At 41.6% G+C, this 22,051-nt stretch overlaps 1 protein-coding gene across 1 annotated transcript in view; it reads right to left on the reverse strand.

Annotated features, from left to right (window-relative positions):
- eys (eyes shut homolog) overlaps positions 1 to 22,051 on the reverse strand; it is a 986,043-nt gene that overhangs the window by 39,672 nt on the left and 924,320 nt on the right. Inside the window, exon 33 of the mRNA XM_069886108.1 lies at positions 15,183 to 15,355. Coding sequence (XP_069742209.1) covers positions 15,183 to 15,355 — 173 coding nt within the window. The remainder of the gene's footprint in view (positions 1 to 15,182; positions 15,356 to 22,051) is intronic.

Genomic DNA, 22,051 nt, shown 5'->3' on the forward strand with positions numbered 1-22,051 from the left:
TATGGTGAGTTGACACATCCACTGCGAACTTTGGTGAATGAGCAGGGGATGAGGAATCTGGGAGCTACACTTGATTGGACTGCACAGGCTGAGATGAGTTTTATTCTATTGAAGCAAGCTCTTACAACAGCTACAGATTTGGCAATTCCAAATTATAAACTACCTTTCTTTTTGGATGTTTCTGAAAAAGCACACACAATTGATGGTGTTCTTTTTCAGAAAAAAGGGGGTGGAAGATGTGTGCTCATGTATGTGAGTATCACACTAGACCCGACGGAAGACAGACACCCACCATGTATGAGACATGCAGCGGGAGTAGCAAAGATTTTACAAAAGGTGGCACACATAGTAATGGGACATGGCCTGACGGTATTAACAACACATAGCATTGTAGCATTTGTGAGCTCGACAGCATTTACAATGACTTCGCTAAGGCAGACGAGACTAGAAAAGATCCTGAATGCTCCAAATGTTACGTTTACCCATGAAGGCATTAACATGGCAGACAATATGGGAGAGGGAGAACCACACTGTTGTGAGAAGAGGGTAGTGAAGGATATTAAAATAAGACCTGACTTACAGGCTACACCCTTAAGAGAACCAGATGAAACTTGTTTACAGATGGGTGTTGTTACAGACACCCCACAGATGGATTGAAAGCTGCCTATGCGGTGGTACGAAAAACTACAGGAGGATTTGAAGAAATCATTACAGGGACAGTGAGAGGAAAGGAGTCAGCACAACTCGCAGAACCGCAGGGAATGATAGCAGCATTAGAATGGGCAGAAGGGAAGGAGGTCAATATATATACAGACTCGGCATATGTGGTAGGGACAATACAGGTTGAGCTTAGTCAATGGATTAGAAGTGGGTTTTTAACAGCAGCAAGGACCCCAATTAAACACGAGAAGGATGTTAGGAAATTGGGTGAGGGTCTCCTGAAACCAAGGGCATTAGCAGTTCTTAAATGTAAAGGACATGATAGAACAGATACGATGATGGCTCGGGGAAATCAGGAAGCGAACATGGCCACTAAAAGGGCAGCAGGATACGGCCCTCAGTTTATTATGATACAGGCAGACAGAACAGCACATGACTTATTACCACCGTGTAGGGTAGAAGTAATAGTACAGGAACAAGCAAAGGCATCACCTCAGGAAAGGATGGTATGGGAGGAAAGGGGGGCAACCGAGGATCAAGGATTATGGAGATCGATAGACGGGAGGCCAGTTTTACCATCTGGACTCATGAAACCCCTCCTCGAGGAGGCGCATGGGCTAACACACTGTGGAAAGAAACAGATGATAAGGTACTTGATACATTGGTGGCACCCCTTCCTGCCGGCGATGGTAGAGAACCATATCAGAGAGTGTGAGGTATGTATAACTTTCAATGTAAAGGCGACTGTAAAGCCACATGAAGGTCAGTTCCCGCTACCTAAGTTACCAGGGCAGGAAATCGTACTTGATTATACGGACATGATTGAGAGGGTAAGTGGCTATCGATACCTCTTAGTAGCAGTAGATGTGTTCACAGGGTGGCCGGAGGCAATCCCTGCCAAAAGAGAAGATGCAAGGACGGTATGTAAATTCCTGATCAACCAGTATATTCCGAGACACGGATTTCCTAGAAAAATTAGGTCCGATAATGGAAGTCATTTTAAGAATAACGATCTACAGGAGGTAGAAGCAATGTTGGGATTGAAACATGCCTTTGGAACGGTGTACCATCCACAATCCCAAGGGAAAGTGGAGAGGATGAACCAAACAATAAAAGGTAAGATCGGGAAAGTACAAGCACGGACCAAACTAAATTGGGTGGATGCGTTGCCCCTGGCATTAATGTCAATAAGGAGTTCGGTAAGTTCTGTGACAGGATTTACTCCATATGAACTACAAACGGGGCACCAGTTTCCGGGACCGGGAGCCGGAATTCAGACTACGAAGAATGAGGTAAGTTCAATGGGATGCAAGCTTTATTATGATAAACTAACGGCTCTGGTGTCAGATTTTTCACAACAGGTCACAAGTCCCAACAGTGAAGGGGAAACACCGATACCTTCAGTCACAGAGTGGGTTCTGCTAAAGGTCATCAAGAGAAAGTGGTCGGAGCCCAGGTGGACAGGACCCTACAGAGTGGTGGAGAGAACGTCCCAAGCGGTTCGACTACAGGGAAAAGGCGAGACATGGTATCATTGGAGTCAGTGTGCAGCAACGGACCCACCGACACGGACACTGGAACAGATTCGAACAGAGGTGACTGAGAACCTGTGAAGCAACCACGGACTAAGAACACTTAACGTCCCTTTTTAAAGAGACTATTGGACTACGGTGACTGTGTATCAGTGGTTGACGGCATAATCAATTTATTGGCATCAAAACAATGAAAGAGCTGGGATGAATACTATGTGGGGACTATGGGTACTGGTATTCTGAGCCCTTGAAGGGGCTGGGGAAGAAAACCACTGTACAAAGTGTGTGCACTCGGCCTGGGGGTCGCACAACTAAAAAGAACAGTACTTTGCTGATTGGACTAACTTTGATGGACACTATGTGGGGACTCTGGGTGATGTTGTTCCTAGCCCTTGAAGCATCTGGAGAAGGAAACAACTGTACAAAGTGTTTGTGGTCAGCCTGTGAGGCCCATAACAAACCGAAACGGTACTTTGCGGATTGGACTGACGTTCCTGAACACTGTGTTGGGGCCCCCACTGGACTGAAGTGTGTTCATAATGGCCAAGTTTGTGAGGTTAAGTTTAACAAGGGGTCGGAGATGCCGGTCCTTGCAAAAACTCCTGAGATCTTGGTCCCATAAGTTAACTGGTGGTTGGTCTCATTTTCATGAGACCAAAATGGGGACTGTTGGAATCTAGGGGTTAAAACATTATGAAAGAAATGATTAATTAATAATTTTATATTTACTGCATGGTTCAGGGAAAAAGAGGAATGTGATTAAGTGGCAATCACAGCATGGAGTAAAGTTGGCTGAGCAAAATTGTCTGCTCCCAAATACAGGGAGAGGAAATGCATAAAACGATTTAGGTGGAATGCTCAAACTGAAGGAGGTGGTGAGTAGCACAGGAGACACAGGCCAGACCAGAACAAAGAATGGCCTGCAAGAAACAAAGGGAATGGAAAACCAGTCTAGGAGGAAGATTAAGGCGGGAGGAGGTGTTAAAGAGAACAGCAGAAATTGGCCAGACAGGGACAGAATGGTGATTAGAAATATCTGGGGATGAATTAATTTCTGATCCAATCAACAGGATAGTCTGGCTTGGAGGATTAAGATGGGAGTGCTACACCCCAGATATCTGCAAAACAGGAGATGACTTGTGATATCCCTTATGCAAAAAGATCTAGCAAAGGAAGCCAACTTTTGTGCTGAATGATAAGGTTGATCTATATAAACTGAGCCAACTGGACAATAGGGGTCAGTCTTGGGGATTAGCTCACTGCGCAGGTGACCTATGAACTAACGATTGACCCAGAGCTCTGTTAAGTTTTATTCTTGTGCTGTGTAATAAACTGACTGTTGAACTGAATACCTTCTCCTATCACTTCATTCAAAGAACACGCTGGACTCAGACCACACATAGACTAAATTAAGAGTAAGGTAAAGCCAGAGTCCGACACTCACGGCAGAGAAATGGATTAGAGGTCATAAGAGTATGCAAAATCATTGAGGACCCTTTGCATCCTGCATAGAGTACCTTTCAAATACTCCTGGAGGGAAAGAGATACAGGAGTATCAGAACCAGCACCACCAGGCTGAGGAACAGCTTCTTCCCACAGGCAGTGAGATTACTGAACGACCAAAGCAACTGCTCACACTAACCATTCGAGACTCATTTGCACCCAAAAAAAATTATGAATTTATTTTTATTGAGAGAGTGAGAGAGAGAGAGAGAGAATATTTGTCCTTCATATGTATTGTTTGTCTGTATATGTGTTATGTTTGGTTGTGTGTCTGCATGTTTTGGATTGAGGACCGGAGAACGCTGCTTTGTTGGGCTGTGCAATTGGGTGACAATAAACTTGCCTAAAAAGCTCATAGAAAGTACAGTAACTGCAAAATTTCACTCCAACTGGTTTGTGCCAGTATTCAGGCCTTAAATTTGTACAGAGGTACAACAGAGAAACAGGCCCTTGGCCACATTGGGTCTGCACTCATCATCTAGCACTCCACACTAACCATATCTTGACCCAATTCATTCTCTCCACACCCTGGAATTCTACCACTCAGCCACATGCTGACGCAATTTTCAATGAACAATTAACTCAGCAACTTGTGTTTAAGATATAGGCAAAAACCAGAGAACATAGGGGTGGGGGTGGGGGTGGGGCAGTCACAGGTAGTATGAGCAAACTCCACGCAGTGAGCAAATTTAAGTTCTTGGGAGTCACTATCTCGGAGGATCTTTCCTGAACCCAACACACTAATGGTATTGTGAAGAAAGCACATCAGCACCTCTACTTCCTCAGGAGTTTGCGGAGGTTTGGAATGACACCGAAATTCTGACAAATTTCTACAGAGATGTGGTGAGTGGAAAGTGCGCTGACTGGCTGCATTGTGGTCTAGTATGGGAACAACAATACCCCTGAGTATAAAGCCCTCCAAAAGGTAGTGGACACAGCTAAAGCCATCACAAGAAAAACCCTCCCCACTTATCAAGAACATCTACAGGGAACACTGCTGTCAGAGAGCAGCAGCAGCAATCATCAAGGATCACACCATCCAGCACACGCTCTGTTCTCGCTGTTGCCATCAGGAAAGAGGTAAAGGTGCCACAAGACTCACATCACCAGGTTCAGGAACAGCTGCTACCCCTCCACCCTCAGACTCCTCAACAACAAACTCAATCAGGGACTCATTTAAAGACTCTTACTTATGTAGTTCATTGATTTTTAAAAATTCTCTCTGTATGGCACAGTCAGTTTGTTTACATTCATTATCTGTTTAAAGTTCTTTATTTGTTTACATGTGTATGACATGTATGGTTTTTCTTACCAGGAGTTGGTAAGAAGACACATTCTGCCTTGCCTACAAGAAAAAGAATCTCAGGGTTGTATATGATATCATGTATGTACTCTGACAATAAATCTGAAATCTGACACCATCCATGGCTGGCATTGAACCAAAGTCATTGAAGCTGTGAGGCATTAGATCTTGCTTTGCAAAATATGTATCCTTTTTAATATCACCCCTCAGCATATTCTTCTATCCAGTCTCTGTCCTCAGTCCATCTTGCTTTCCCCATATTTCTCCTTTACTTCTCACTGTGGCCACTTTATATGTGAGCTTGTTTCTGGAATTCCCCATTGGATTGCTTCATGACCATTTGATAATTCGCCTCCCTGGACATCTACCTCATCAAGCCGCCTGATTGCTTTAAAGACCACTACCTTGTTCTCCCCATCATTTTGCTCTTCACTGGAGAAAGTGACAATAATAAACAGCAAAAATTAATTTGTCATGAATAGCTAGCTATTCTGCACAGAATGAAATGGTAGGGCTCTGTAAAAATATATTTCATGAACATTCCAAACATGCAAATTCAAAATTGCTGATGACCCTAAGGGCTTTAATTTGGACATTAAAAGCTAAAGCCTGCAATTGGACGGGTTTCAAATGAGTAAAAGCAGAAATAAAGCAGAGCTCTGGAACAGGAAAGTGACCTTTAGCTATGACTATCTTCTCATTAATGCGAATTGGATGTGAATCCTCAGCTACCCATATAACTTACTTTAGCTTGGACATACATAATTTGATGAGAGCAAATGACATTTCCTCACATTCTCTTGGAGATATTGAGTAATTGGCATGAAGTCCTTTCATTATAAGAAATGTAGTGCACATATTTTTAAAAAATTGCTTGTATCATGAGTTACTCAGAGCTCTACCCAGACTGCAGGTCAGGGCAGAGTTATTTTCTTTAATAAAATACGCACTATTCAAACTCCACCTCTGTCTGGCGGAGCATTAGAGACTGAGGGGCAACCTGAGAGAAGTGTATTAAATTATGAGAGGCATAGAGAGTGTAAATCATCAGTCTTTTTCCCCCAGGGTGGAAATGTCGAATACAAGAAGGCATAGGTCAAGGCGAAAAGGGGAAAGTTTATTGGAGATTTGGGAGGCACCTTTATTTATTTTATACAGGGAGTGCTCCATGCTGGGAACATGCTGCTGAGGGAATGTCCGCACCGTTCTCTCCTGCGACCACATTTTGGCAAGTCTGATCACTTGGCTGTGCTCCTCCTGCTTTCATACAGACAGAGCCTAAGAAGAGAGGCTTCAGAGGTCAGGACAGCAAGAAAGTGGCTGAAGAACGGTTCAGAACGTCCTTGAGTCAGCAGACTGGGTGGTGTTCACGGTCTCTGCTGAGAATCTGAAAGAATACACTGAGGTTGTCACACTTTATCAAATAGCTGTAAATCATTCAGGGTTTTCCCAACCAGAAGCCCTGGATGAACAATAAAATCTGAACATGCTGAAAGCCAGTTTGCAGGCATTTAAGTCCAGAGATCCAGATCAATTCAGTAGGAGCAGGTATGATCTGTGAATAGCTATCTCAAGCCAAGTCGCCTTTATTTATCGCACAGCAAAGAGATATATCTATGTAAGTATGCTCCAGGAGAAATTATAAGTTAGAAGTTAAACTCATTGAAATATTAAGACGTATACAGTAAAAGTCTACGGTACACTACTCACATTCTGGGAATTCAGGAGACTGATGGCTTGGGGGAAAAACTTGCCCAATTTGGGCGTACAGGCCTGAGTACTATGGTACCTCCTACCAAATGGCAGAAGGGAGAATGGTTTACATGAGGGGGTGTGTGGAGTCCTTCACAATGTTTATTGCCTTTCGCCTGCATCGAGCGTTATAGATGTCCTTCATGGTAAGAAGAGAGCCCCCAATTATATTTTCCACTGACTTCACTATCCTTTGCAGGGACTTGCGGTCCGAAGAGGTGCAACTTCCAAACCAGGCGGTGATCAGTTACACAGGATGCTTTCAATACATCCTCTGTAGAATGTAGTGAGGGTGGAGGATGGGAGATGAACTTTCCTCAGCCTCTGCAGGAAGTAGAGGCGCTGCTGGGCTTTCTTGGCTCTGGAGTTGGTGTGAAGGGACCAGGTGAGATTCTCTGTCAAGTGCACTCCAAGGAACTTGATTCTCTTGATGACCTCAATGGTGGAGCTGTCAATGGTCAGTGGAGCGTGGTTCCCCTCAGGGCCTCCTGGTTGACACCATCTCTTTTGTTTTTTTAATGTAAGATACAGGTTGTTGACTCCACACCAGACCATTATCAAATGCACCTCATCTCTGTACGATGACTCGTCATTCTTACTAAACAGGCTCACCAGGGTCATGTCAGCAAATTTGATGATGTAGTTTGAACTGTGTTTAGCTGCACAGTCGTTGGTCAGCAGAGTGAACAGCAGTGGACTAAGCATGCAGGCCTGGTACTAGGTATGATCGTGTTGAATGCTGAACTGAAGTCAATAAATAGCATTCGAACATACGAGTCCTTGTTTTCTAGGTGACGATGGCATTGTCTGTAAAGTGGTTGGGTCTGTATGCCAATAATGATCAGAAATGCTTGTATACACAAGGTCCAACCTATTCGGTCCTCTCATAGCAAACTTCACATACTGATGGAATTTAGGTAGCCCTGACTTGAGGTTCACCTTGTTGAAATTCCCAGCGATAATAATCAGTCTGTCAGGGTTTCCAGTCTGGAGTTTGCTTATAGTGTCATACAGTTCTTAGATTACCTCCTTAGCGTTAGCACCAGTTGGGGGGGGGGGGGGGTGGTGGTGGTGGGATATACACTGCAACAATGAGGACTGTGGTGAATTCCCATGGTAGATAAAATGGTCTACATCTAACAGTCACAAATTCCAGCAGTTACCAGAGACTCGTGCAGAGTCCTTGCGCCACAGACTTTACCACACAAAGCATCAACTCAGTCACCCCGAAATAAAGTGAGCCAGTCCAGCTGAATGGAGGCATCTGGGACCCTTTCGCTGAGCCACGTTTCTGTGAAGACCAAAGGACAGCAGTCCCCGTAGTCTCGCTTTATATAAAAAAAACTTTATTTAAAAGATTTTTAAATAGCTTACAATCAAACATAACAGAAAGAAATCAATTTTTATATATATGAAAAGAATAAAAGCCCTTCCCCACCCTCCCACCCCTTCAGACAACCCCCTTAAGGGGAGCCAAATATAAAAATAAAATGTAGAATATATACAATATTTCAAAGTATTTCTAAATTCATATATTCCAAATAGGAAGACCACATTTTAACAAAAAAATAATTATCATGCAAGTTGCATGTAATTTTTTCCATAACACAAGCCAACGTGTTATATTAATCTCCACATTATCTTTCCAAGTACTAGCTACACATTTTTGTGCAGCATACAACACTAAGTGTACAACTCCAATCCCTTTAAAGAGACCATATAGCCCAACAAAAAAAATCGATGGATCTAATGGTAATTTAATTTTAAATAATTTTTCTGAAACCAACCTAATTCCTTCCCAAAATGGTTGTACTTTAACACAAGACCAAATGGCATGTAATAAAGTTCCAGTAGATAATCCACATCTAAAACAAGAGTCTGAATTATTAAACATATTTTTTCAGTTTCTCTGGAGTCAAATATATCTGATGTAAAAAATTATAATTAACCATTCCATATCTTACATTCGTCAATTTAGTTACACTTCCATGACACATAACTTCCCACTTAGTTCTAGATTTCTCCCATTCCGGTTTATCCATACTTTCTTATAACAATTGATACATATCTGAAATGTGGCCTTTCATTGGTAGAGAGGAAATCAAAGATTCAAATTTTGTCAACTTAGGTAAATTCATCTCTTTACCATAATTATCTTTTATCAAAACTCTGAGTTGAATATACACAAATAAAGAATTTATAGATATATCAAATTTCTCCCTCAATTGATGAAAAGAAAGAAACTGGCCTTCTTCAAAACAGTCCTGAATTATCTTTATACCCTGAGAATTCCATCTCTTTAAATGGATATTGAACATTGAAAAAGAAATAAGCTGATTATGATATAACGGGGTTTTAATTGATAATTTACCCTTCGATCCTAAAACCATATTTCTTTTAACACATATCTTTGACAAGTGTTTTAATACCGGCATATTACATTCCCGCAATAAGTTCATATTCCACTTAAATTTAAACTGGTGTACATCAACTTCAGAAGTACAAGCCATTTCCACCTTCTCCCAATTCAGGGGTTGATCAATATCCATCAACCTACTGACAAATTTCAACTGCGCAGTGTCATAATAATTTTGAAAATTAGGTAACTGAGGTCCACCTAATGCATATTTCCATGTAAGTTTATACAAAGCTACTTGTGCTAATTTTCACTTCCATAAAAATTCCCGCACCGCCCTGCTCAAATCCTGAAAAAAGCCCTTTGAAAGTAAACATGGTATCAACTGAAATAGATATTGGATTCGAGGAAAAATATTCATTCTAATACAATTTACTCGATCAATTAATGTTAACGGAAGATCTTTCCATTTTATCAAATCCATTTTAATCCTTTTTAATAAAGGAACATAATTTAATTTATATAAAGACTGATACTCCTAGATATTTAATTCTATCTGACCATTTTAATGTTATAATATTTTTACATTCTGAATAATCTCCTTCCCCAACTGGCAATATTTCACTCTTATCCCAGTTTACCTTATATCCAGATAACTTCCCAAATTTCAACAAACAATCTAGTAAATATTTCAAAGACTGCTCCGGGTCTGTCAAATACACCAACACATCATCCGCAAATAAATTAATCTTATATTCAACATCCACAATTCTCACCCTTTTAATCTTATCATTCTGTCGTATTGTCTGAGCTAATGGTTCAATAGCTAATGCAAACAAGGCTGGTGATAATGGACAACCTTGCCGAGTTGATGGTGTTAATTTAAATGGTAAAGAAGTTTGACCATTTGTCATCACCCTAGCAATTGGATTTTTATTAAAGCCTTAACCCAACCAATAAAATAAGGGCCAAAATTAAACTTCTCTAACACCTTAAATAAAAAATTCCATTCAACACTTTCAAAAATTTAACATTGGAGAAACAAATTACTGAGTTGGAAAAAGAATTTCAGCTTTCAAAAAAAGCTGCTTTAATGAAGTTGAAATTACGTTATAATACATTACAAACTTACCAATATGAGCGTTTAATTCACCGATCTATAAGCTTTCCAGCTTGGTTAATTGATATATCTTATACTATTAGTGGTACATTTTTATTAATCACTACTCTGCTCACCTTTGAAGTAAAAGAAGATGATATTACTTGCCTTACCCATCCTCTTTTTAATTTAGCTTGCTCCAATTTAGTAAGATGCGTTTCGTGCAGGAAAACTACGTCTGCCTTTAGTTTTTTTAAAGTGTGTCAAGACCCTTTTCCTTTTCACCGTCCAGTTTAGCCCGTTAACATTCAGACTAAAAGACTAAAACTTTAGCATTCTATCCATACCAGTTTTTAAACAAATATTGTTCAGCAATTAAACCTTTTCAATTATTTAAGTAATATAGCAATCTTACCCCTCGTAACGGAAGATTTAAACCATATTTTTTATTTTTGCAGCCTTTGCTCCTGCAAGGCTGAGAACCTGCTTGTTTTTCAGACATAAGCTAAATTCCACCGAGGGGCCAGAGATGCAAGTTATCTGACGAAAGGACATCTGTGTACCAAGAACATTTAATCTTCTTGCTTGTTTTGGTCACAGACTGTCAGAGGCCAGCCTTGATGCAAAATAAACCATTGTATTCAAAGTGATAAGCTGAAAATTACGTTATTCGATAGAAGCCTAGGCATGCTAGCTTGCTTGCTTATTTTTCTTTCTGTGCTGGGAATAGGTGCTTGAGTAAACAGTTTTTGGGTAATATAAGCAATGGTCCCACTGCTGAAGTTTGAGACTCTCTGAGAGGTGGCAACATCTCTCAGCAAGAAGAAGAACTTCTAGAGTCCAGCCAACGTCCCGGTCAGGGGAGGTGGAGAAGCTGCTACCGGCGCCCCGACAATCTACTACAAGTGTGCAGTCGTTGCCTCGCTTCGGCAGTTGGGACCAGTCCAGGCATTGATAAGTATAATTGGGAAGAGCTTGCATATTGTAGTTTGAAATCAGCTTTAGAATTTGTAATAAAGATTTGTATAAACTGAAGTGCTCTCAGCGTGTGTGTCTATTTTCTTTCAGTAGCTCAAACACTGTGACCAATCTAAAACGAACAAAGTGAGAGGTACAAGTTTACCCAGGACACCCCTTTAACAAAAATATATAGTGCCCCTGCTCTGATGGTGGTGTCAACAAAAAAAATCCCGGAAGCCCGTGGAAAAAAAAGCCCGCAAAACTGCTCCTCTCTAGCACCATTACCCCCCTTAGACCAGCGTCTCCACTCTGCTACTATTTCTTCCTCTTTCTTGAGCTTGCCTTGCAAATTTCTGTAACATTTAACAATAAGTACCAGATTGTTCAAAAAACAAACTTTTTACTTAGTCCCATTGTAACTTTCTTCTTAATCTTCTTGTTTAATATCTTTAATCTTTTCATAATCTTTTATAGAAATTCTTCCACTTCTTCCTTAGTATTGATGAAATGACGATTACCATCCGTTACTTCGACCCTCAGAGTCGCAGGATATATGTTTATGTTCTCTGATCACCCCCTTTCTTTGCTTAATCAAAGTTGGGCTAAAATCTTGAAAGAATACCACCTTTCTGCCATCAATCTCAAGTGGGCGATTGTGTTGCTAAAGAATAATCAAATGCTGCTCCCAAAATTGCTTCCCATTCCTGGTAACTCAAAAGTCTTACTAGATTTAGCCATGGCTGCTGATCGTCAGATCTTCTGGGTCCTATTTGTAGTCTTCCATTTAATTTTTTTTGTCCCAACACTTCTGGGACCCAAGTTTCAAAGAAGCTCATTGGTTATCTTCATTTGATCCCTTTCTTCAAACCAATAATCCAAACATTATTGCATCTGCTAAAATTCACCATGTGGTCAATCTCGTCAGCATATCTTGCTTATCCAAGTTCTATTTCTTCGCATTTTAATCAAGTCAATTTCCACGGCCCATTTATTGAATTTAAAGATGATTTAATGCAGTCATCTTATCTGACATATAACTCATTGTGGTTTCAATGCCCATGAAATGAGTGCATAAAGTCTCCATCTTATCCAGGATTGTACTTTGATCTCATCAGTACAGCCAGTCCCAAGGTTGCTCTTGTGTTGCTCCCTTTTGGGCTTTCACTCGACCTTCCTGGCTGAGTCGGTCAGTGTCTCTTCTGATTTTTCTTTTTTGCTATCTTGGCTTCTTAGTGATCTTTTGTTTATTCACAGTGAAAATATTCTTAATTTTAAACCATCTTTTTAATACTCTTCATGGAGAGCTCATCCAAGACATGTCTGTCTAGATCTTTTGCATGGCCACAACCCCCACCAACAACCTTGCACCCAACGTCATCACAACTAAGAAGCTGATTGTTGCTTCAGGAAAAGAAAGCCAGAGGTAAATAATCCAGTGATCATTGGGGGATCAGAGGTGGAGAGGGTGAGTAAATTTAAGTTCTTGGGAGTCACTATCTCGGAGGATCTTTCCTGGATCCAACACACCAATGGCATCGTGAAGAAATAATGTCAACACCTCTACTTCCTCAGGAGTTTGTGGAGGTTTGGTATGACACCAGAAACACTGGCACATTTCCACAGCAGTGTGGTAGGTGGCTGCATTGTGGTCTGGTATGGGAACAACAATACCCCTGAGCATAAAGCCCTCCAAAATGTAGTGGACACAGCCCAGGACATCACAGGCAAAACCCTCCCCACTTATCAAGAACATCTACAGGGAACACTGCCGCCAGAGAGCAGCAACAGCAATCATCAAGGATCACACCACCCAGCACACACTCTGTTCTCGCTGCTGCCATCAAGAAAGAGGTCTAGGTGCAACAAGACTCGCACCACCAGGTTCAGAAACAGCTGCTACCCCTCCACCATCAGACTCCTCAATGACATGTTTATGCTGTGTACAGTTTTTTTTTTGCACTACCAATTAGTGGTAATCCTGCCGTGCGTGCAGGAAAAATGGAATCTCAGGGTTGTATGTGATGTCATGTATGTACTCTGACAATAAATCTGAAATCTGAATTAATGCAAGACCTATGCAGCTGAGGCAGGACTGACTGGAATTGGAAGTGAATAAATATGCAACAATCCAGAAGGGGAATGTCAGAAGAGATAACCCTGTGACTCCAGAGAGAAAGAAATAGAACTGGTGTGTACAGTGGGCCAGAGTGGGGGTTAGAACTTGGTAATGCAAAAACAAAGGCACAAAGATTAAGAAACAGCCCAAGTAGAAATGTGTACAGTTGAGTTCCTACTTTCTCATAATGTACCAAATAAACAAATAAATGTCACAACTATAGTTATTAATGAGTGCAAGACTCCATGTTATTTAGATAGTAAAATGCACACAGCATTGATTTCCAGAGAATCTGGAATAATGTATTCAAAGTCATGAAGGCAATTCTGTTTGCATACATCTGGAGAACAGAATTGGAAAATGATCCATGGAAATTATAAGCACCAGGTTTATAGTGCAACTTGCAATGAAGAATTTTAAACAAATAGACCAAAAATGGAATGAATTCATAAATGGATGAATTTATACTGAATATGAATATATGCAATTTATCAGCTGTGTAAATTCATGTATGGAAGCAGTTAATTGATAGAATAGGTTTATTCCTTTTTAAAGGTTAATCAAGCAATATATATGGGTTATGTACAAATGGTTCCTGAAAGAACTCGTTTGTACCAAGTGGTATGATTTGTATTACTCCATTGAACTGAAACACTGTTCAGGTTATACCTCTGTTGACTGTGATTCAGGTAATACAACAGAAATAGATATCGGAATAACTGCTGAATCCAAGAAACTTGGCAAATGCGCTCCAGGTTATAACTCAAAACCTAAAATTATTATCCCTAATATTTCCTCCAGCCAAATATCTTACTGTCTCTCCCTACCAACAGTTCCATCTCAGTTACTTAATCTACTTTGGCGCATTGAGTTAATGCTTAAAATGTCTCACAATTTTCCCTGTTTATACCATTAAACCCTTCATAGTTTAGATCATCATCTCTTAACCTCTAAGGATAACTCTTTCCATTCTCTGCTCCTTCATAAAGCTACTATTATAAGTGTTTTCCCTTGCACCTTTTCTAAGGCATCTACATCCTTTTTGAAGTATGATGCTCAGAAATGGTCACACAATGGAATCAAATTATTCTGGCAAACCTGTCATCTCAAAGGTCTTAAATATCATATTCCTCCTGGGTGGCCTCGAGCCTAATGTTGGGTTCTCTAAGTTTAGGTAATGCCGCCCTGATCCATATCCAGTTTCCATCTGTACTTTACCTACTGCCACTTGACTTTCCTCAATGTCCCCCAACCCCACTTCCTCAGCCTATCTCTCCACCTCTCCCACTTTCATTTGCCCAATATCTTACCACCTCTTGGCCCCTACGCAGTGCCCCCCCACCCTTTTTTTAAGTACAAGAAATAGGAGCACGAGTCGGCCATCTGGTCTATTGAGCCTACTCCCCCATTTGAACATTAATTCAGCTTCATTTACCTGCCTTTTCTTCATAATGCTCAATTCTTCTGCTTTGCAAAAATCTATCAAACAATGTCTTAAATATATTTAATGAGGCAACCTCTTCTGCTTCCTTTGGCAGGGAATTTCATAGATTCGCCACTCTCTGGGAGAAGCTCTTCCTCCTCATCTGTCTTAAATCTATGGCCCTGTATCTTGAGGCTATGTTCCCTCGTTGTAGTCTCACCTGCCAGCGGAACCAACTTTTCTACTTACCAGCTCCCCTTCCCACTTTAGGCCTAATTAAGGGTCCCAACCACAAATGCCGATTAACCATTGTTCTCCATGGTTGTTGCCTGACACATTGAGTCCTTCACCTCTCTTTGTGATCTCAGCATTATTCTTGTGGAGCTACACAATCAGCTGAAGTAATTTTCCCACTTCAGATACTGTTGAAGCCATTTTAAAAGAGGAAGCTTTGCCAGACTTTCAGTTCAGTTATTACCTTCTTCACAGAGGACTCCTGCTCTTCCATAAGGACAAATGCAGACAGGATCTCCAGTGGCTTTTAGCACACAGCTTGCACCGTGTGCGCACACACTCCCCTCCCCTCCTGAGAACTGACAGAGTTTTCCACTGTAGGTCTTCGGACATTCACAGAACCACCCTTCAGCATCACTAGTGGAAGGAAAGCAGCCATTAGAAGGACAGAAAAGGCAAAGGTTTCCTTCAAATACCTATTGCTGTTCATTTTTATTTATTGTCAATTTTAAGCATTGATCTACAGATTTAATTGAGGCTTTTGAATACTGAAATCTTTCTCTGATTCTGTCACCAACATTTAGTTTCACTAATGGCTTTCAAATCTCACTGGGAAGGGTCACAATTACATTTATACCCCAACCTTTTGGCTCTAAACTATTTCCTACTGTAACTTTGTGTGAACTAAAGTCATTGCAGTCAGGAAACAAGGTTTCTGCGCGTAGAGTGAATGACTCTACCAACAACATAACACATTAACCACAGGGACTGAGGCTTGTAACAGGAATGATGGAGAAAGGGACTAGAAATTAGGTTGAAATCAGGCTTGATATAAGAAAAGGAAGGAAGGAAAGTCCATATAAATATAAAGGGATACGAGAAGATGAAAACTTAAAAAAATTATCTGATTATATTTTTGCCTTTGTTACCTATGCCATTTTTAACAACAAAATCACGTTCATGCAGAAAAATAATTCCATGACGTTAACTTTTATGCAGTTAAACACTTACAGAACAAAAACCATTATTTTGTGTCACTCCAAAAATATGACCCATGACTTCCTGCTGTGATTCATCGGATGTCCTTTATGTATTCTGACCCACTTCTTAATGTTCCAGGACAAGTTTCCTTTCTTTGCCAAGAAGGTCATTTTGTCCAGGACACTGGCACTCCAGGATACATGATCTTCTTGGCAGAGATCCGTACAGAGAGAACTGCCAGAAAAATAAATCACTTACCTCTGCCGTTGGCCCCAAATTAAGCTTTGAATTTCCCAATCATGTTCCCAGTTGACCTTGACCAATCCCCATACAACCCTTGCCATAACGATCAAACTTCAATCTGTGAGCAGCACAATTGAAGATGCTGGGAATGAGTCAACAGCCCATCACCAGTGATGTGCTGAACAATTTAGTGACAAATCCACTCCAGCCATGCTGCCTGCCCAATTTTCCACCACTGGATAGGCTTCCAGGCTCCTTATCAATACACTGGCACCCTGGTCACAAAATTCCAACCTCACCAAGCCATGACCCACCGCTCCCTATTCCCCACTCTAAAAAAGGGCCCATTGTTTCCTATTCCCCTCTCTGAACAATGGCCCACTACTCCCTATTCCCCACTATAAACAATGACCCCCCCCCGGCTCCCTATTCCCCACTCTAAACAATGACCCCCCCCCCTACCGCTCCCTATTCACAACTCTAAGTTATGACCCATTGCTCCTAATAACCTTCACACTTAAGTAGTGCTATTTGGAAAATGGTTGAGTTCATAATTGGATGCCTTGTTCATTCACCACAAAATAAACTTTAACTTTTGTAAAAATAATACCAGAATACATTGATTTAAAAAAGAATTACAGTATTCTGGAACCTCCTTTGTTACATTTCCATACCTCTAACCCTTTGGTTCATGTGTTTTGACCTAAATTGTACTGGATCCACCTCTTCTGAGGTAAATTTTGCTTGCAAATACCAGCTATGGCATGAGAATCATTGGTCTTTCCACAGACAAATGCAAGCAGGTCGAGGATGCTAGTTCCCACACAACCCAGTCACTGTTACAGTGCCAGCGATCTGGTTTCGAATCCGCCTGCAAGAAGTTTGTATGCTCTTCCTGTGTCTGCGTGAGTTTCCTCTGGGTGCTCCAGTTTCCTCCCACCCTTCATTCTCCTCTATACTGGGGCTTTTAGGTCAATTCTGTGTAATTGGGCGACACGGGCTTGTGGGCCGAAAGAGCCTATTACCATGATGTATATCTAAAGTCCAAATTTACCAACGGAATGCAGCCAAAGAAGCAGTCAATAGATTACCCCCTTTAAATCTGCTTGGTATCCTGTGGTACAATACGAACTTGCTTACATTTTCCAGAATACACTGGTCTAGCTGCTCTTTGATCCCACCCTGAGTTAGATCTTTCAATGTGCTGTGGGGGAAGAGAGGCAAGAAGAAGACAAGTTGCATTCTTTCATTGTTTATGTTTTCAGTAATCCCATTTACAATGCAAAGCACTTTAATAATCTTTTAAAACTATCCATCAATTACATCTTGCAATGAAACAATTATTTAATCAGTGTAGTGTTGCCTGGCATTGGGCTTGTAAAACATTAAATCAATTTGGATTTACTGCTTGAAAATTAAGTCAAAGGGTTACAGTGTTTTCAATAACCCAAGAGAGGGAGAATAAGTTAATTGTAGAGTTGGTGTTTTTAGGCAGTATATTTTGCATTTTAAGTGAACAAAGAAACAGGGAGAAACTGTTTCCTTCAGCAAGGGGACTGGGAGTCAGAGATCTCAGGTTTACAAAAGTTGGTGAAGGAATGAGATGAAGTGGCCTGTTGTGATCTTGAACGCACTACCTGAAAAACTGGGTGCAAGCAGATTCAACGGCAAGAGAATCCGATAAATGATTGGAAAGGAAAACTTCAAAGGGCCAAGAGGAAGCAGGGGTTCAATTAAATTCTTCTTTCTTTGGCTTGGCTTCGCGGACGAAGATTTATGGAGGGGTAATGTTCACGTCAGCTGCAGGCTCGTTTGTGGCTGACAAGTCCGATGCGGGACAGGCAGACACGGTTGCAAGGGAAAATTGGTTGGTTGGGGTTGGATGTTGGGTTTTTCCTCCTTTGTCTTTTGTCAGTAAGATGGCTCTGCGGTCTTCTTCAAAGGAGGTTGCTGCCCGCCAAACTGTGAGGCGCCAAGATGCACGGTTTGAGGTGATATCAACCCACTGGCGGTGGTCAATGTGGCAGGCACCAAGAGATTTCTTTAGGCAGTCCTTGTACCTCTTCTTTGGTGCACCTCTGTCTCGGTGGCCAGTGGAGAGCTCGCCATATAACACGATCTTGGGAAGGTGATGGTCCTCCATTCTGGAGAAGTGACCTACCTAGCGCAGTTTGATCTTCAGCAGCGTGGATTCGATGCTGTCGGCCTCTGCCATTTCGAGTATTTCGATGTTGGTGATGAAGTCGCTCCAATGAATGTTGAGGTTGGAGCGGAGACAATGCTGGTAGAAGCGTTCTAGGAGCCGTAGGTGATGCCGGTAGAGGACCCATGATTCGGAGCCGAACAGGAGTGTCAGAGCAATGCTGTTACAGCAGCAGTGATCGGGACCAGAGTTTGAATTTGGTGCTGGCTGTAAGGAGTTTGTATGTTCTCCCTGTTTCTGCATGGGTTTTCCCCAGGGGCTCTGGTTTCCTCCCACCCTTCAAAATGTACTGGGAGTTATAGGTTAATTAGATATAATTGGGCAGCACGGATTCGTGAGCTGAAAGGGCCTGTTACTGTGCTGTAAATTAAAACTAATTAAATAAACTGGTTTGAGAATATTGATAAATATTGGCCAGAGTACAGTGAGACATCTCCATTCTTCTTCCTATTTGTATCCTGGACTTAGTCATTCATGTATCAGGTTAGGTAAGGCCAAAATAGGAAATGGTGATGATACTCAGCTGGTCAAACACATTAATGCTTCAGGTCGCTAACATTAGAACCCTGAGTGTTAAGAGATAAAAGACGTTGTAAGAAGCAGAGAGGGTGGAAGCACTGGTGGAGGCTGTGCAGGGAGAAAGTAAGGCAGTGCAAGAAATGGAAAGCAGGTGCATTGCGATGGGCTCCTGATTTAGGGTCCTGACTCATAATGTCAACTGTTTCTCTGCAGAGGTTTGTGAATGTGGCTCAGTCCATTCTCTCTGTTGACTCCTTCTATAATTGCTTGGAAAAGTATCCAACGAGTTAAAAGACTCATCTAAAAGGCATGGTCTCTTCAATCCCTCCCCCACCTGTCTGGAGGGAGATTCACAAGGGTGAGGTCATGCACAACCAAATTCAAGGTCACTTTCTTCTCCACTGTTAATAGTCTCCTGAATGAACACCAAAATATCGGTTGCACTGTGCCTTGTTGTACAACATATGAGATGTCATCCTCTATCACTGCATTTTTGACACAAGTGAGAATAAACTTGAACCTGAATGTGCACCACAGGTGATACTTGATTCACTGAGTTCCTCCAGCAGTTTGCTTTTTTGCTCCAGATTCCAGCATCTGCAGTGTCCTGTATGTTCCTTTGTAAATGCTAGTGATTTCCAGTCGTTACACAAGTAACTGCAGGCAGGTTCTTTGTTCATACCAGGAATTGGCAGTCCTTACACAAATAACTGCAGGCAGATTGTTTGTTCATACCAGGAACTGGCAGTCCTTACACAAGTAACTGCAGGAAGGTTCTTTGTAAATGCCAGAAACTGCCAGCGTACACACAAGTAATTGCACACAGGTTTGAGACTTTAGTTCATCTGAATTATAAATCAAAATATATTGATGGATTCTTGGTGGTGAACCTTGCAGTATGTTTCGTCTGGTGTCCTACAGTGGATCACAAACCTGCAGAGATTCCCTCTTCAATCTTGAACAGTGGTTTTCAAACTGCCCGCCCCCCCCTCCCCTATAAACTCACATTTTACCTTAAGTATTCCCTATGTCATAAGTGCTCTGTGATCAGTAAGGGATTGCTTAGGGTGGTATATGGAAAGAAAACATTTGAAAACCACTGTTTTAGTCGTACCTATTTGGCTCATTATGTGTCCTGTTTCATTACTCTAAAGGAAATAAGCCAATGACAATTTTTCTCAAGCAAAATATTTCAGCAACAGTTGGATCTAGAGAAGTAGTTCTCAACATTTTCTCACTTACATACCACCTTAAGCAAACCATTACTAATCACAGAACACTTATGGCATAGGGATTGCTTAAAGTGGAATGTGAGTTTGGGGGGCAGTTTGAAAACCACTGGTCTAGAACTAGAGCTGAAATTGGGATATTGTTCCTGATATGCATCAGACTTAACAGAGTCGGATGGATTGATGGTGATTTGGTATATCATCAACAGAATGGCATGTTAGCATAACGGTTAGCAAAAAGCTGTGACAGGGCCAGCAACTGGGGTCAAATCCAGCTCTGTCTGTAAGGAGTTGTATATTCTCTCCATGTATGTGCAGGTTTCCTCTTGTTGCTCTGGTTTCCTCCCTCCTTTCAAAATGTACTGGGTTGTAGGTCAATTGGGTGTAATTGAGCAGTGCAGGCTCAAGGGCAGAAAGGGCTTGTTACCGTGCTGTTTGTCTAAATTTAAATTAAACAAATTCTTCATTACCCATGGCCTTTTTTCCCTGGAGTGTAGGAGGTTGAGGGGTGACCTTATCGAGGTTTATCAAAGCATGAAAGGTATGGATAAAGTTAATGCTCAGTCTTTTTCCCAGGGTGGATGATCCTAGAATTAGAGGGCACAGGTAGATGATGGTCTGGTTCTGTAATGAGCATCCAGAGGAAACTATAGAAGTGAGTTCAATTATATTGTTCTAAAGACATTTACAAGGATATGGGCCAAATGTAGTCAAATGGGTCCAAAATTCCATCTTGATTGTCAGGGGCGAGTTGGGCTAAAAGGCCTGTTCTGAGTTGAATGATTCTGTGACTTGCACCAATTCTGTATCAAGAAGAGTGACTTCATTTGCTGAGAACCCCTGGGATCTGGTCAGTACTCCCTATCTTTAAACCTTTGATAGATGGCAAAGCTACACCCACAGATTTGCCAGTAATCAAAGTTGCCAAGAATAGGCAATGCTCCTCATTGTCTCTGGCATTCAAAAGTATTTAATAGTTAATAAAAAATTAAAATATCAAAACTATTAAATGGAACTTCACAAACATCTTTCCACATTTGGTTGGCATGTGTAAAGTGGGCACAACATTGAATAAGGTACTGATTCTTAATTGGAAAACCTTTCTTTCAAATTGTACTCAATATTTTTAATGGATATACAGTATTATGAAGGCGCTTTAGAATATATTGTTATTTGAATATTTTTGTGGCATATGTGCTTTTGGACAATTTTTTAAAAAAGTGCTCAGGGATATTTAACAGCAGTTCAAAAGGCTGGTAACCAGGACATGCTGCAACTAATCCTCGCCTACTGAGACCTAACTTTTAGTTCTTTGTGTGACAACTGCAAAACCTGGAAGATGTATCAATCAGCAGGAATAATTAGGGGCCAAGCAGTCATCGTTGCCGTTGGAGCCTGCTAAATGGCAGCACTGGTATTGGTGCAGACCCGGGACCGCAGAGACAAGGTTTTTAATGCTCCTCTGCAAGGTCCCACTTCCTGGCTGTTCCCCTCCCCCATATCCTGGAGGCTCCATGCAGGTTAAGCTGCCTTTAGTACAGGGCTGATGTTTTTTTTACTTTGAAGAAACAAGGAGACAGACTTCAAGGGCTGTGAGTTGTAGATTGACGCTGGGAACGAGAGTGGGAGAACAGCCCTCCACTCCCTCTCCTCACCACTTGCTGAGGAAAAGTCTGGGAGAGGACCTTACAGGGCAGGAGACCAAAGCTCTGGACCTGAGTTGGGGCTTGGCAATTGAAGGCCTCACCAAAGTGCAGGCTGCTGGTGATTGGCTTTTGGGAACCAGGTATCAGGGCTGGGATTCATGAGGGTGACGATGGTGAGCGGGGCTCCTGAATGGCCTCTGCTCTTACAACTTTCTAATCACATTGGGGGTTCAAAACTAGGGCGAAGGAGGGTGCCCTTTGGTCCATCAGTCTGTGCTGGACATCAGAATCA

This window comes from Narcine bancroftii, chromosome 6 (genome assembly GCF_036971445.1).
Source record: "Narcine bancroftii isolate sNarBan1 chromosome 6, sNarBan1.hap1, whole genome shotgun sequence".
Taxonomy (NCBI): Eukaryota; Metazoa; Chordata; class Chondrichthyes; order Torpediniformes; family Narcinidae; genus Narcine; species Narcine bancroftii.